Genomic DNA, 15,864 nt, shown 5'->3' on the forward strand with positions numbered 1-15,864 from the left:
AAGTTTTACCTCCAAGCTAGCAGTTAACATTGAGTCCTATGAGACCAGTTTGCCGACAGCTGGTCTCATAGGACTCAATGTTAACTGCTAGCATGGAGGTCAAATTTGCACTGCCATTCTCAGAGAGCGGTTGAAAGTACAGGATAAAGGTAAAACTCAATTATTTTACTCAAGGGGAGGTGTAATATGAGCTTATTTCCAAAAATGGGACAGTATCACTTTAAGCTAGTGTAGGCAGGACCCAGGATCTATGCTTACTGACTTAAGGCAGGATTTAAGACACTCAAAGCTCTATCGCCCAAAAGGCTATTTATGCATATGCACAACAAAAACTTTAGAGGCAAAGTCAATCCCTATTTCCATGATAATGTGAGTTAAAAGAAAAGATTGAGCCACCACGCAATAGTCTGGAAAGAATAGACAAAACAAAATCCCTATGCTATGTGAAGGAAGCAATATCAAATGCACATCGATATCAGAAATACACTTTCATCCTGGGCCATCACAAACAAACTCCTATTACTCATAACTAGGCCTGACAACAAAATAACAAAACCAAGAAAAGCTGTTGTTACAAATGAAATTTGCAACCATAAAAAACAACCCAACAAATCGATTTCAAACTGAAGAACCAAAGAAAAAAGAAACTATGACAGTGATGTTGACAGTTTAAGACCTTTAAGCACAACAACACAGCACCTTACCACCTATAGCCAAGGGGGCAAACAGAGGGTCAGCCTTAAGAGACTTACTGACAAAGAGACAGTTGACCAGAAAATAAAGCGTTCAAGACAACTACTTTACTACTAGCCGATAGCGATAACAGAAAAGCAGAAAGCAGGGAGCGTTTGGAAGATGCCTCTGCTGTGGTAGGCGGGGAAGACAGATGTAGTGGTATTTTTAGGCAGAATTCCAGCCAATTTCAACATGCAGTTGTATTGCTCACTCTACCCTTGACTTGTCAATGACAGAGGACACAATTTATTTGTTCAGCTAATGGGAGCATGGGTTTGTTAGTTTACATATTGTTTGAAATGTCTGAACACATTCCCAATCCAATCATTCCAAAAGAGAAGAAGCATCATTAGACACGGACAACACAGCACTAACTCTTCATATTATATCTGGAGTATGTTTAAAGCGATTCAAACTATGGTATATGTAAGCCAGGGATGGGGAACCTTTTTCATTCAAAGGGCCACTTCCAATTGCTTCCAAGGGCCATACTACTATGAACACAAACCAGGATTTCACCCTGCTCTTCAGGCCTACATAAAAGGCAGCCACCTTTACAACAGACCCCACCTTCTCTAGGTCCCCTGAAATATAACTTGATTGTATTGCAAATGTAATTTCTATTGATTCCTTTGCAAAACATGTCATGTTTCATGTAAAGCTACATAACATTAAAATTATAGCGGTGGCCAGATAAGGCGGCCCTCGAGACATAGGTTCCCCACCCCTGATAAACAAACTCATGCTCCCATTTTTTCCCAGGACATTGGAGAGGACCGAGCCAAAACTACTGACAAGTGAAAGGTAGAGTGCAACTGCATGTTGAGATTAGGCCGGAATTCCCATTTAAGTGGTTTCAAATCTAAGCATTTTAGGAAATATGGGATAATCAATGTATACTGGCTGGTATATCTATTTCAAAGACAGGAGAGGAGAGAAGAAATGGCAGAAAAAGGAGAGAGAATACAGAAGTGGGGATGGAAAGCATAGGCGCGAGAGAGAGAGAGAGAGAGAGAGAGAGAGAGAGAGAGAGAGAGAGAGAGAGAGAGAGAGAGAGAGAGAGAGAGAGAGAGAGAGAGAGAGAGAGAGAGAGAGAGAGAGAGAGAGAGGGCATTACAGAAAAAGGGGGGAGCTAAAAAGAGAGAGGGGGAGAGCAGAGGGAGAACATAAGGAGAGAATATCAGAGAGAGCTTAAGAGAGCATTCCAGCAAATAAGAGTGAGAGGGTAGATCATGAGAAAGAGTGAGAGTGAGAGAGAGAGAGCGTGAGCAAGAACACAAGAGAGAGTGAGAGCAAGAACGAGAGAGAGAGAGCGAGAGAGAGAGAGAGAGAGAGAGAGAGAAAGAGAGAGAGAGCTTGGACGCGGGGAGCTCTTTGCGTACTGCAAAGCATGCAGTAGTAGTAGTAGTCATGCGTAGGCTACCCGAGTTTTGTGTTTGGGCCGACTGGGGCAGCCATGCAGACGGCTGGCTGGAGCACTTGAGAGGGGTGGTGGTGGTGGTATTACAGTAGAGAGGCCTCCCCCAAACAAGCCTCCAGCCATACTGATGGCGTACAGTGCATCAAACGCCAGTGACACAGCACTCCTCTCTCTCTTCCTCCCTTCCTCCTTTTCTGTCTCTCTCTTATTCTGTTTTCTCTCTCACTTTCTCTCTCAGAGGGCCCACAGAGCCATGCACTGCACACACAAGACACAGGGTTCTTTCCCTTATCCTGACTACTGTCCTGCCGCGTGCTTGTGGCCTTGTGATGACGTCGCAAGACGTCACTGACGACAGAAGTTTAATTCAATGTCTCGGAAAAAAAGCGAAATTCAAAAGGTAATTCCCCCCATTCAACATCCCGATAGCAAATGAGAAAAAGTCCCCCGAAAAAAGTTGCTGTGGCTAGGCTGACAGCGGGGAAAATGTTCTCCATGGAGGCGAGGCATGAGCAAACAAGAGGCCACAAGCTCAGGTCGAGGACGGGAGTTAGGATAATGGACTGCACCCACAGTGTGTACACTAGAAAATATTGCAAGCCAGTAAAACGTGAAAGAGTAAGTTGCCCTGCTGCCTGAAGTTTGCAAGTTAACTCAACTCGATGCTTGACTCAACTCGAGGCTCTCAAGTTGAGTTCACTTACAATCTTAAGGCAGCAGGGCAACTTACTTTTTTACGTTTAACTGTCTGCACTGCTTTACAGTGTATGGTTCCTCTCAAGGGGGAAGCCACAGGAATGTGTATTAGGTCCACCTACCCGGACAGATCCTTGTTATCCGACTCGTAGAGCTCCGTTTTCACGCCATGCTCTCCGCGCTCTCCTCCCAGTTCCGTCTTCCGCCTGTGGCCCATTCCGTTTTTGCCTTTCCTCTCCTCTTCGTCGTCATCATCATCTTCATCATCATCTTCCTCATCCCGGTGGGGCTCCTCTTTCGTGAGCGTCTTGTGGATGCTCTCAGCTGCCCTGTCTGCGTTTTGGTGTGGGCCGCCCACGTCTGCTCTCTCCTCCTGTGTAGGGTTGAGGGCACACAGCAAAGTGGTACACTGAGCGCGTGGTATTTCTGTTTGTAAATTTGTGCTGCATGCTGCTGTGGTTGGATTCATCACAAGCACTGCAAGTGCCAAATCAGCAGACTGACTTTATTACTGCAACACTGTGCTTCTGTTAGTAACTGTACAATACGTATGTAACTATACAACTGCATAATAAGACTTTTCATGCAGATGGCGATCTAACTAACTATTTGCTGAAAAAGCTCAGCTACATCACAGCAACATTGCTACTACGTTGTAGACATATTAAGACTTGATCATTTTACCATTTTGGTAAATACAAGCTTATCTAGTGTGAGTAGGTCAAGGTATACATCCAGACTGAGAGCGCACTGGATAAAATGTCTGTATAGATTTTAATTCTTATATTTTGCTCTTCTTTTGTGTTGTTTCTGTTTGATTGTCCTGGTCTGTCCTGATGTGTTTTTTGTACTATCTGTATTTTTGTGGATTTGGAAAAAAACAGAGAATTGAGAGCTGAACGCAGAAGTTAACATAAATGATTAATTGTGGCTATTTTTACTCAATAAGAGTACCTTGATAGCAGAGCGTGAGTTTGGAGTGAGTACCCATACAGTATAAAACAGCATCTGTTGGCTGTGAACTCAGCTGTCAGTGATCTCAATGACTACAGGAAAAGGCTGCTGCTGTGGTGTTAGCCATTGAGTCTTAAATAGGCGCCCACCACCCTGCCTCTCTGTCAGTCACTCATAAGGAATAGAAGAGACAAGCATCAAGGCTTTCTAATGCAGGATAGTGGGACGTGGTGTGCAGTGCGGTGCAGTCAGAGAGGGGGAAATCACACTCACACTCCCTCTCTCTCAGACAGACACACACAAGCACACGCACACGCACACGCACACACCTCACCTTTATGGCTAGCTTTGTGGTGCTACTGGACTCCCTGTCCTTGCCAGGCCTGTGCTCCTCCCCAGGGCCCGTGTGCTTCGCTGGGGTAACCCGGCTACTGCCGCTCCCTGGTCCTCCCTGCTCGGCGGCGGCGGCCGGCTTGCCCTCTGCCTTGGCGGCGGGCGGCTTGTCCCCCTTCAGAGGGAGGTCCATGCGGAAGGTGATGCCCGTGGAGGTGCAGTACTCCTCAAAGCCATACAGGTACCTGGGGAGGGGATGGGAGGGGAGGGGAGGAGAGAGGAGGTTAACCCAGGCAGGGTGGTGAACCAGTGACACACTTACAGTTTGTACCAGTGATTCTCAATCTTTTTTTGGGGGGGGAAGCCCCCTTAACCTCATCATAAGCCTGCCAACCCCCCCCAACACACACACACACACACACACACACACACACTTATTAAATGAATAAGAGTAGAACCCCCGTTGAGAAATACTACCTTATATACTACAGCTCAAGTCACGCCTCCTCTCGGTCCTGTACAGGCCAATCTCATTTAGGAATATGCAAGTGTTTACTATTCATGTAATGCTTTACACAAAATACTATATCTCTCTTACACACACACACATGTGCTACATGTAAACACACACTCTGGCACATTCTAGAAAACACAGAGGTCCGATGACTGCGTTATCAACCTGCCAGTGGTGTTGCAATGTCGTCCCAAATTACAACACTCTAGTCAAACACACTCAACACTAACCTTACACAAATCAATCAATACATTCACAAAAGTCAGCTTAAAAATGAACTAGGTAATGTTGTGTTAGTGCCAACGAGCATAGTATAGCATTTGGCTAACAAGAGGGAGCTGGCTCAGTTATCTTGGCGCGTTTATACGTACACACAGACACAGACACAGACACAGACACAGACAACACACAGACACACACACACAGACACACACACACACACACGACACACGACACACAGTGAGTGTTTCCTAGAGGCCTGGGCAGCAGAAGTGGTCGTCAGATCATCATTTGGGCAGTGACAGGCTCCTCGAGCATACACTGAGAGCCAGATAGCGATGAGTTGAGGACAGGAGCAGTGCACTACACTAACACTGCTGCCACTCACCAAGACATCACGACACCAGGCTAATGAGCACGGCACTACAGCATTACTCACTTGCCTCAGCGCTCCATGTGTGTGTGTGTATGTGTGTGTGTGTGTGTGTGTGTGTGTGTGTGTGTGTGTGTGTGTGTGTGTGTGTGTGTGTGTGTGTGTGTGTGTGTGTGTGTGTGTGTGTGTGTGTGTGTGTGTGTGCTACAGCAAGACAGGTACTGGTATAGGTATGTAGTCTGTCAGCCTATCATTTGACCTCTTCCACAATGTTTGGATCTTGTACTCCTTGCTTGTCTCTTGGATCCAAATAAAAGAAATGTGTTAATATAAGAGTGTGTTTGTGTGCAAAAACGAGAGGCTTAGCACAGCCCAGAATCAATGGGAGCACAAAACAGCTCACTTTTCAAAGGTTAACAACAAGTGAAAAAAAAATAAAAAGAAGAAAGGTTGGTAGTGTGTGCAAGGTGCAATTTGTGCAGTGATGTAGGGGGGTCATGGTGGGGATGTACGTACATTACATTACATTACATTACATTCAGCATTTGCTTTCCTCCGAAATGACAAGCAACAAAAGAGAACATAATCAGCGACATGCAATGTGTTGGGAAATAACAAATGTACGTACTTCCTGTAGGCGCACTTGACGTTGTATCCTGCGGCGGAGTTGAGGACGGGAATGCCCAGGTCCTGATACACCTGCTTCCACACAGAGCCGCTGTCAATCTGTAGACGCCACAGGAGACAACACAGACGTTGGAACACATGTTGGAACAAGGAGCGCGAATAATAATCGATTTGTATATCGATGCATCGATCCTACAGTTGGCGATTCAATTAATCGTTTCGTCCAGAAGAGAATCGATTCATTGATATTAATGGATTTTGTCGTTATATTTTGAGAGCCAATTTATTTTGCTCATGCAGTAATAATAATACTTAGTGCAATAACAATGTTCCTCGACTAAAATGCATGGTGATATTTCAGATTTTGTTAATTTATTTAACATTTCACACAAGCCTAGCTTGTAAGGTAAAAAAATAAACCACTGATTTGAAGCGAATCAATTCTAAGTATTGAAATTAATCAAATCATTGGCCTAACAAATTGAATCAAATCAAATTGCCATGAAGGCTCTGATTTACACCCTTATTTAGAACAGACCAGTGAACAAAACTAACCATTTTGCTTTAACTACTTTAAAAAATATATATTTATTTTCTGTTTAGTGACCAATGGGTCATCTCTCCAACACTCCTGCCAGCTGAGCTGAGGGGTGCAAAAAAAGCAAAACAACTCCTCATGACAAAAGGATGCCAGAAGATTGACATATTGTAGGAGGGTCTGTGGTAGTGGGGTCAAATCACAGTGGGAGAACTGTTTTGGTGTGTGTGTGTATATTTCTTCACCACACACACACCTGCACACAGAGCCTGTGGTAATTATTTTGGGATGTCTACACACTTCGCTTTTTGTACTGAGACTGTGGGCTACTCACATCATCGAAACCTCCGAGTTTGTGCACGAGCCTGTAGAGCTTGAAGAGGTTGAGGTTCCTGTAGCCGAGTACGGGTCTCTTGTTAATGGGTGTCCCTGGAGGAAACAGACACACGACCAGCTGCTTACTGACAGGAAACTCTGGCGGCACTTTTAAAAGAGCTGACATTCAAGGATGGATCACTGCATGGGCCTAGCAGGCCTATCGGGCCCAGGCCCAGGGGCCCAAGAGCCAAGGGGGCCCTGAAGCTCAAGCCTCCGCGCTACAAAAAACACTCAATTATTGATCTATATAGATTTTCTGATAGTGGTAAAAGTGCACTTTTTACTACAGCATTTTCACTTTTTCTCAGGGGAGGAAACACCCCCGAACCTCCAGCAACAAAGGCTCTAAAATCTTGGCAAAACGCCTAAATCTTTTGGGACCTAGCTATTCCATGGAGAGGGGCCTTTCTCTTTTGTCAGACCCAAGGGCCCATGAAGTTATAAACAGTCCCTGTTCACATTAGGTTATGAACAAATACATGTGGTGGAAACCAAGCAGCATCAAAGTTAAGTTACACTTTCGTGACACCACACCTAGGTTTAATAAAAAAAAAGGTAAAATAGAGTAACCATACGTGACGTGCAATTACACTCTACCATGGAATTACTGCATGTGCGGTGCAACTACATACAGTAATATTACTTCTAAAGAACACATTCTATTACATAATAATATAACCTGTATATATTACATGATAAACTTCCGTAAGAATAACCCGTAGCCTCGTAATGTGCACCGTTCCGCAAGTGAAACGCATTACTATTAGTTGAAAAGACTTTACTGCCCTACTGCTACTGTAGTAGTAGTACTGCTGTCACTACTACTACTGCTGCTACAACTACTGCTACTGCTACTACTACTGCTATTACTATTACTACACGTTCTACTGACAGGTATTCATAGCGTCTTTACTACATTGTGACATGGTTTTTAACAATAAATTCATATCATGGGCTGTGTATTTACATGGCATAGCTAAAAGCTGACCTCGAAGCGAAACAAGCTGCTTGTTTGTAATAGAAGGTTGTTGAGCAGCCTTGAGATGACTGAATTAGACTTTATTAGTTGTGTTAGAATTTAAGTACATTATACACATACAAGTCCAAATGGCGTTATTCAATGGTGGTCTAAAAAATTGCTGAGTAGCCCTAAAAATGTTGTAAGCTTTGCTGCGTTGTCATTAAAAATGTAGAACTCATTCAGCCGTCACTGGCCTCAAAAGAACGCAGGGCAGCCCCCCTGTCCTTCACAAGCTTTCAGAAATGCTGATGGTGAACAAATGGAATGCATTTCTCTCTCACACGCATGCACGCGCGCGCACACACACACACACACACACTCTCACCAAAGTGAAACAGAGTGTGAATGTTGCACATTATTCCCGGTTGTCAACACTGAATACAGTCAGTGGTGAAAAGCAGATGTATGAATGGACTGCATGCATGCTGGGTGAGATTTTTCCCTTTCATTTGTGGCAGGAGGGCCAGAGTAGGGATAGTAGTTATTTCAAGCCAAGCCAGGCAGTTCTTGAGGTGCCTTGAGGTGCATGCAGAAAACTACACGATTATTAAGATGTTTCCCCCCCTTTCATGTTTGAAAGTTTTTCATCCCAGAAAGTCATGAGTAGATACAAGTGAGCATGACTGCTCAATTACTATTCAAAATTAGTCAGTCCAGATTTTGCAAGCATGGCTTTCAACACAGAGACCATGGAAGTGGTCTCATTTAAGCGTTGGCTGACTGGTGAATATTACTACTTAACTTGAAATGGCTGTCTAGTATGGCTTTAAGTCAAGTCAAGTCAAGTAGGTTTTATTGTCAATTTCTTTACATGCACTGGTCATACAAAGAATTTGAAATTACATTTCTTGCTTTCCCATACAGACATAGACTAATCTAGGTAAGGACATAGACAGTATAGACATAGACAGTACTTATACATGGACTTAAGAAAGTATGGACATAGACAGTGCTCATACAGACATTTAAAGTGCAAGACTGGACAACAGAAGACTTGTAGAGGACATACATTAAGAGGTAATTGTTGTGCTTTTGTGCTTTTCCTAAAAAGTCCTTTATAGCGTTCTGACATAGTAATAGTAAGCTTTAAGACAAAGGCTCACCTCGATCCTCCATGAACTTGTACAACTGTTGAAGAAAACTCTCTCGCTCCTCTGGGAAAGGCTCCACTTCCTCCTGTAGAGAGAGGAAGAGGGAGAGAGGGGGGGGGGGGGGGAAAAAAAAAAGAACAATGATGATACTTGCCATCTTCTCTTTTTTTCACATTTGCGTTATTTTATGTTCTGTACCTGCAGCAATTTGCTTTTTTGGGATGTGCATACACCTTATACGTTTTGATACTTGCCATTAGACCAAACATACGCGCAGAACTCTACGGTCATTTATCTTTACAAGAAAAAAAGACAGACAGCAACAAGCAAAAAAAGAACAAAACTTTGGGAGGGGGCAAATGGAAAGCATCAGCGGGGGGAAACATCTACAAAAAAAATGACAGTGAGAGATGGATCCAAACATAGCCCCCATAGCCTCAAGCAAAGGAAGGAGAAGGAGAGGCAATAGGGAATCGTAGTCTTTTTTTTACCCGCCACTGAACAGGTTGTGATTGTAGCACAAAAAGCGTTGCCGCAGCCCGAGGTGAGAACTGTAATCAATATTATAATGACTGTGTTGAACTTTAGCGCACAACTCTTCCATGGAATTGGCACAATACCTTCCGGACCAGAAACACATTTTTACACTCAACCCGGCACAGTTTTAAAAAAAAAACCTCTAACTTCCATTTATTGCCTTTCTCTGCTTTTTTGGTAAGCTCTTGCACGATTGCAGGTAGGTTGTAACTCTACACCGTTAAATAATGAGGGCAGCATACTACACGTTGCTTTGGTTATCAAAGTGCAATCAAGAACTGTTCAGCAATTGAAGCTAATACGGCAGACAACACTAATGTTGCCAATTAGCTTGCACTGCAACAAGGTACAGGAAGAGTAGCGCAAACTAGCGTAAAGAATAAGGGAAAATACGTAGTCTGTGTGCTTCTGTAGACAATCCGGTGCAACCAGGTTAGAACCAGGGCAGTGCAAGAGGTAAATAGAAGCACTGATGTATTATTGTGTTGAAAGTAGAGATGCACCGGATCCAAGATCGGGTTCCGGTTCTGGATCCGGCCGGATAATAGGGTTTTTCACAGGATCCGGATCCGGTTCCAGGATCCAGTAGCCGAGGCTTTTCAGTCAAAATAGTTTGAGACAACGTGATAAAAAGCGCCCACGTGTGTGAGTAGGCTATGTGTTTCAACCCTTTCGTAGGATCCGGTATCCGGTTCCGGATCCGGCAGGATCTTAAGCAGTGGATCCGGTATCCGGCAGGATCCTAAAAATCAGGATCCGGTGCATCTCTAGTTAAAAGTCAATGGAAGTGATTTTTCTTCCTTATACAGCCATCTTGCAGAGCATTAAAATTCATTGCACCAATTCACCACGGCTGCCCTGCTACACCACGGATACAGATCCGCTGTGTGACCCTCATGATGTGCGCTCAGCCCAAAAGAGAGAAAAAGAGAGATGTGCTTTTCAAGTGTTAGCCTTTTTAAAAACTAAAATCCGGCTTTTGACTAGCTGCCTGATCTTTAGTCTGCTCTGCCTTTAAGAGCACTGCACACAGCAGCATTACATCACCACCATAACAGTTTCCTCGTTGCACAAATCGCAAACGGCTAACATTTGCAAGTGTGATTAAATCTAATGTGTGTGCATGTTTGACCAGGCAGCCCCCTCGGCTCTTTAAAACACTAACCTACGGGGCTGCCAGTGACAGCCGTGACCTACTTTACAACGCCAGGGATGAGCACAGTACAGACTGCAGCAAGCAAGCAAGCGAAATTCAAACAGGCTACGCTGGCATTATCTTAAAAAAAATAAAAAATAAACGAATTACACTTCTACTCTTCTGTGTGTGTGTGTGTGTGTGTGTGTGTGTGTGTGTGTGTGTGTGTGTGTGTGTGTGTGTGTGTGTGTGTGGTGAAAAAGATAAAGGAAAAAGAGAGACTGTGCGAGAACAGGAAAACAGAAGGTAAACAGAAGAGACAGATAGGTGTGTGTGTGTGTGTGTGTGTGTGTGTGTGTGTGTGTGTGTGTGTGTGTGTGTGTGTGTGTGTGTGTGTGTGTGTGTGTGTGTGTGTGATTATACCTCTTCCTCTTCGCTGCTGCCATCGTCATCCTGCTCCTCCTCCTCCTCGTCTTCATCTTCCTCGCTGCTGGAGCTCTCGTCCTTCACCTCCGTCCGCCAGCTGCTGGGGACAGCACCGCTCCGCTTAAAGTCCCACGCTGCCTCAAGAGCTGCAGCAGAGAAGGGAGAGAGAGAGAGAGAGAGAGAGAGAGAGAGAGAGAGAGAGAGAGAGAGAGAGAGAGAGAGAGAGAGAGAGAGAGACAGAGAGACAGAGAGACAGAGAGACAGACAGAGAGACAGAGAGGAGGGAGGGTGAGCGAGAGCGAGAGACAGTGTGTTTAGACAGTGACAGAGGGAGATAGACAGACAGACAGAGAGAGAGAGAGAGAGAGAGAGAGAGAGAGAGAGAGAGAGAGAGAGAGAGAGACGTCATTTCAAAACGCTCACAAACCCTGTGAGTTCATCCAACCCCCACTGCATCACAGAAAGCCACTTAACACAGGGTGTTATTTACGAAAACCCACAGTGGTTTGGGGAATAAATAAATAACAAAAGAAGCCGACAGGCAAATACACACTTAGCTAGCATCAACATCATCAGAGCAAAGGTGACCCAAATACAAAATGTGATCTCTGCATCGCAGGCAGCATAATAATAAACAAGTTTGCAGATCCTCGGGAGTCATCCGGGGTAAGTGAATGGAAATCAGTGTGTGTGTCCCGTTCCCATTCGGCTCTGTGGTGCCCTTGCGCGGTCTGCTAACGCACCACCCTCTTAGGTCTTAGTCACACTCTAATTCCGATCTGAGTCATAACAGGCAGGGATAAAAAAAACAATGGTCACCTGCTGCCCTCCCGAACCGCCACAAGGAACATAACAGGAAAGCAGGCCCAGAAACACAATGCTGTTTTGCAGATGCTAGTGCGGAGAGAACTGGTAGCGTGATGGAGATGGGTGGAGTAGCTCATGGACCATAGGAAGGATTGAAGTACAACTGTAAGTGCCTGGCAGTCGTGGCCTAGTGTTTAGGGAGGTGGTCTTAAGATCAGAAGGTTGTAGGTTCTAATCCCACCTTTGCCTCTCTCCCTACACCTCCATCCATGGCTGAGGTGCCCTTGAGCAAGGCAATTGACCCTACACTGCTCCAGGGACTGTAACCAAACCTCTGTAAATAACTGTAAGTTGCTTTTGGATAAAAGCGTCAGAAAAAAATCCTGAAACACAATACTGTTTTTCAGACACTAGTTAGGACAGACATTGTAGTGTTGGTGATGAGGGATAGAGTAGGGAGCGAAGCAAGGGGACACAGCAGAGTGACAAAGAATGAGAGTGTCAAAAAAATGCTGTTTCTCATCCTCTCTGGGAAAAGGCGGTGTTGTGGTGCAGATAGTGTACGGAGGATGGAGAGTGCTGGAGATAAGAGTGCGGGGAGACCTGTGAAGCAAAGGAGGGGGATGCAGCGTAGCAGCAAGCCCCAAACATAACGCTGTTTTCCAGCCGCTAGTTTGGAGATAGAGGAATAGAGGCTTGTGGAGCAGAGCGAAGGAGAGAGGCGGCACAGTGACAGACGGAGCAGTGCGGTGTGCGTGGAGCGCTTCTCGCACCGGAATACACACCATGCTCAGAGGTGTCGCCGGCCCCTGCAAAGCATTGCTCCCCTAATGAGCGCCAGAGTGCGCGCACAGACACACACACACGCGCACACACACGCACCCGCACAGACATACACATACATGCGCACACACATGCAGACACACATGCAGACACACACACACACACGCACACACGCGCGCACGCAGACACACACACACACATGCGCACGCAGACACACACGCGCACGCAGATACACACACACACGCGCGCGCACGCAGACACACACACACACGCACGCACGCAGACACACACACACACAGACACACACACGCACGCACTCACGCACGCACACACATGCACACACACAGAGACACACACACGCACGCACGCACTCACTCACACACACTGCCTCCCACAAATGCAGCCTGCTTGCTGCTGCATGACAAGAGATAGGAGACTGTGTGAAAGCCCCTAGGAGACTAGATCTCATGAATCTGCCGTCTTCTCCTGTCACCTGTGCACCCAGTGAGACACGGGAGCATCTCTGCACAGTTGGAGATTTGCTCAAAATGAAAATTCGTTTTTGATCTTGTGTTTTTGCGCGTCTTGCCTGTTTCGATTATGATTTCTGTACTGTACATTGTGATTGCATTTCTTTTAAGCAGCGCACTTCAAAACGCATCCATTGTACATCAAATCCAGTCCGACTGAGATGTGAAGGGGGACAAACGTGCGTCTCAGCAGCAGCGCTCCAAAACAAAGTCAGGAAGTAATCAAATGGACATTTGGGCCGGTTGCCAGCTGTCAGCGCCGTGCCTTTGGTCTTCAAGGAAGCGTGCTCTCTCTCTCTCTCACTCACCTGCTTTCAGAGCCGAGTCCACCTTGGGTGTCCACTCCTCATCCAGTTCTCTGACGTCCTTCCGTAAAACAGTGGTGCTGCAAGACAAAACCAAACAGTGGCTTCAGGACAAGACATTTTTATATTAGGTGAAAAAAAAACTTGTCTTGACCAAGGCACTCCACTCCAAATCTTTCCTGGAGGACAACTTATTGTGTGTGTCCATATTAAAAGAACAAGGCTGCTCTACAGGTGCTGTAACTACATAAACATGCAGTGCTTTTCATAAAACGGCCATACATTTATCATTGTTTATTGGTAAGAGGTATAGACACAAGACAAAGGCAAGAGGCAAGTAAGAGGCATTGTCACAAGACAAAGGAGGTGTAATGAGTTTCATTTGTCGTCTTAACCATGAACATTGTTCCGTGGCCGAATGGTAGGGCACTGGGTTGCTACGCTGGCGACCCTGGTTCGATTCAGGCCAGGGTCATTTGCCAATCCTTCCCCGTCTCTCTCTCCATACTCACTTCCTCTCTCTCCTCGACTATACTGTCAGAAATAAAGGCAAAAAAGCCCTAAAAATAAACATTGTGGACTAAGTAAAATCCTACTGCACCAAAACACTTGCCTCCAAGCCTACAAACATTGTGGCTTTGTAGGGCAGTGCAGTGTGCAGTGATAAAGAATGATGCAGTGGATGATGGGTAACAGCCAGTTTTGCATCAGGGCAAATTGATGCACACACAGTCTTACGAGTGCAGATTTCCTGCATAAGAAACCATTACATTTCCAAAATGGCCAAAACACCCAAACATATGACTTTCTTCTCTATAGACTTTTCTTGGAACTTAAGATGCACTTGAATTTGATTAAAAGGCAATACAATTTGTGTCCTGTCTGAAATTCAACCATTAATCAACCACAATTGGGACTGTGGTGTTGAGTAATGTAGAGATTCCCTTGAGTGCCCATTTATAGTCCTGCGATTCTTTTCAAAGCATGAAATAAATGACAGCATTTCGCAGAAGGTGTATGTGTGGTTTCCTTTCATATACAGGTCTCTGTGTCTGTGGCTAAGAAGTGATATCGTATGTGCAGAGGTATCCAATAAGCTTAATGGTCCTGCTGATTACCGCATGTCTTCAAATGATACATTACAAGGCGCGAGTACAGCTTTTAAATGCCATATCACAGATAATTATATCCTCAAGAAAATGTAATTTTCACAGCAGATGCATGCTTCAAAAAGCCTTCCTCTGGCCAAGGGATCTTGTCGGTGTGTTGTCAAAATGGCCTACCCATCGAGCTATGAAGCTAGTAGAGTGCAAAGCGTGTTTTAGGGTCGAGGTTTTGTGAACAGGCAACTGGAAGCTCATTTTGACGAAGAAGCCCATTTTGACAGAGCACTCGTCTCTAAACAGCCACAACAAACTCCTGGGTGTGTGAACCCGTTGACACCACGGCTACGGTGCCTTCAGTTGTGCAGCTGAAAAATCCATCTCTCCAGAGTCCGCACTCAGCAGCAACACAAAATAACACTCCTCTACTGTTCTCTCCCAGAACCAGGTGTGAACACTACACTACACCGCACCACACCACACCTCACTACACTGCACCACACCACACCAACGCACTGCTGTGAAACTGCTGCTGTTCACTTTGTCTCTGTCAGAACACTTAAAAGCGACTTTCAATCAGACTCAGATTTGTGCGGGGCCATAAAAACCAGTGACGTGCCGTGACCGTTAGAAACATAAAAGTCTGATATAACTCAATGTCCCTTTCTATTACAGTACACACAAACACGCACACGCACACACACACACACTGCTGTGCAAGCTGACTAGATGCAACCGCAAAGGTCTGATGTTTGCCCAGACATCAAGTAAAACAGCTGTTGTTCCCATGGATGCTCATAACAAAAAGGCAGGAGGACTCGTTTGGCCACGCTTGTTTGAACGAGACAGCACCTCCTGCGCGAGAAGCTGTTGTGCTTAGGTGCTTTGTTTGGCAAACACGCTGCTAGTGTTTTGACTCGTTAGCCAAGACTAGCTGATGTATCTGAGCAGGTTGACCTCCAGCTGACCTGGTCCTGAGAGGGTGAGTGTTAGAATCTGCGTGTGCATTTATGTGTGTACACACATGTATGATGAGCATGACTGTTTGTACATTTAGGTTTTTTTTATTGGGGTCTTAAAAAGGAGTTATACTAAGAGAGAGTACAACCCTACAAAATGTACACAAAATAAAAATTCAGAGGAGTATTTACTTTATCCCTCACAACCACCAGTGTCCACCTCTCTCCCTCTCTCTCTCTCTCTCTCTCTCTCTCTCTCTTTCTCTCTTTCTCTTTCTCTTTCTCTCTCTCTCTCTTTCTCTCTCTCTCTCTTTCTCTCTCTCTCTCTCTCTCTCTCTCTCTCTCTCTCTCTCTCTCTCTCTCTCTCTCTCTCTTTCTCT

At 45.2% G+C, this 15,864-nt stretch overlaps 1 protein-coding gene across 3 annotated transcripts in view; it reads right to left on the minus strand.

Moving 5' to 3' along the window:
* The window catches only part of arid4b (AT-rich interaction domain 4B), a 75,170-nt gene that overhangs the window by 13,157 nt on the left and 46,149 nt on the right, over nt 1-15,864 (minus strand). For all 3 annotated transcript variants that reach the window (XM_063191880.1, XM_063191879.1, XM_063191881.1), the window contains exons 10-16: nt 13,426-13,502; nt 10,995-11,143; nt 8,912-8,984; nt 6,744-6,838; nt 5,873-5,970; nt 4,140-4,383; nt 2,974-3,224 (exon numbers count right to left, since the gene is read on the minus strand). In XM_063191880.1, the coding sequence (XP_063047950.1) occupies nt 2,974-3,224; nt 4,140-4,383; nt 5,873-5,970; nt 6,744-6,838; nt 8,912-8,984; nt 10,995-11,143; nt 13,426-13,502 (987 nt within the window). The remainder of the gene's footprint in view (nt 1-2,973; nt 3,225-4,139; nt 4,384-5,872; nt 5,971-6,743; nt 6,839-8,911; nt 8,985-10,994; nt 11,144-13,425; nt 13,503-15,864) is intronic.

This window comes from Engraulis encrasicolus, chromosome 24 (genome assembly GCF_034702125.1).
Source record: "Engraulis encrasicolus isolate BLACKSEA-1 chromosome 24, IST_EnEncr_1.0, whole genome shotgun sequence".
NCBI classification, from domain to species: Eukaryota; Metazoa; Chordata; class Actinopteri; order Clupeiformes; family Engraulidae; genus Engraulis; species Engraulis encrasicolus.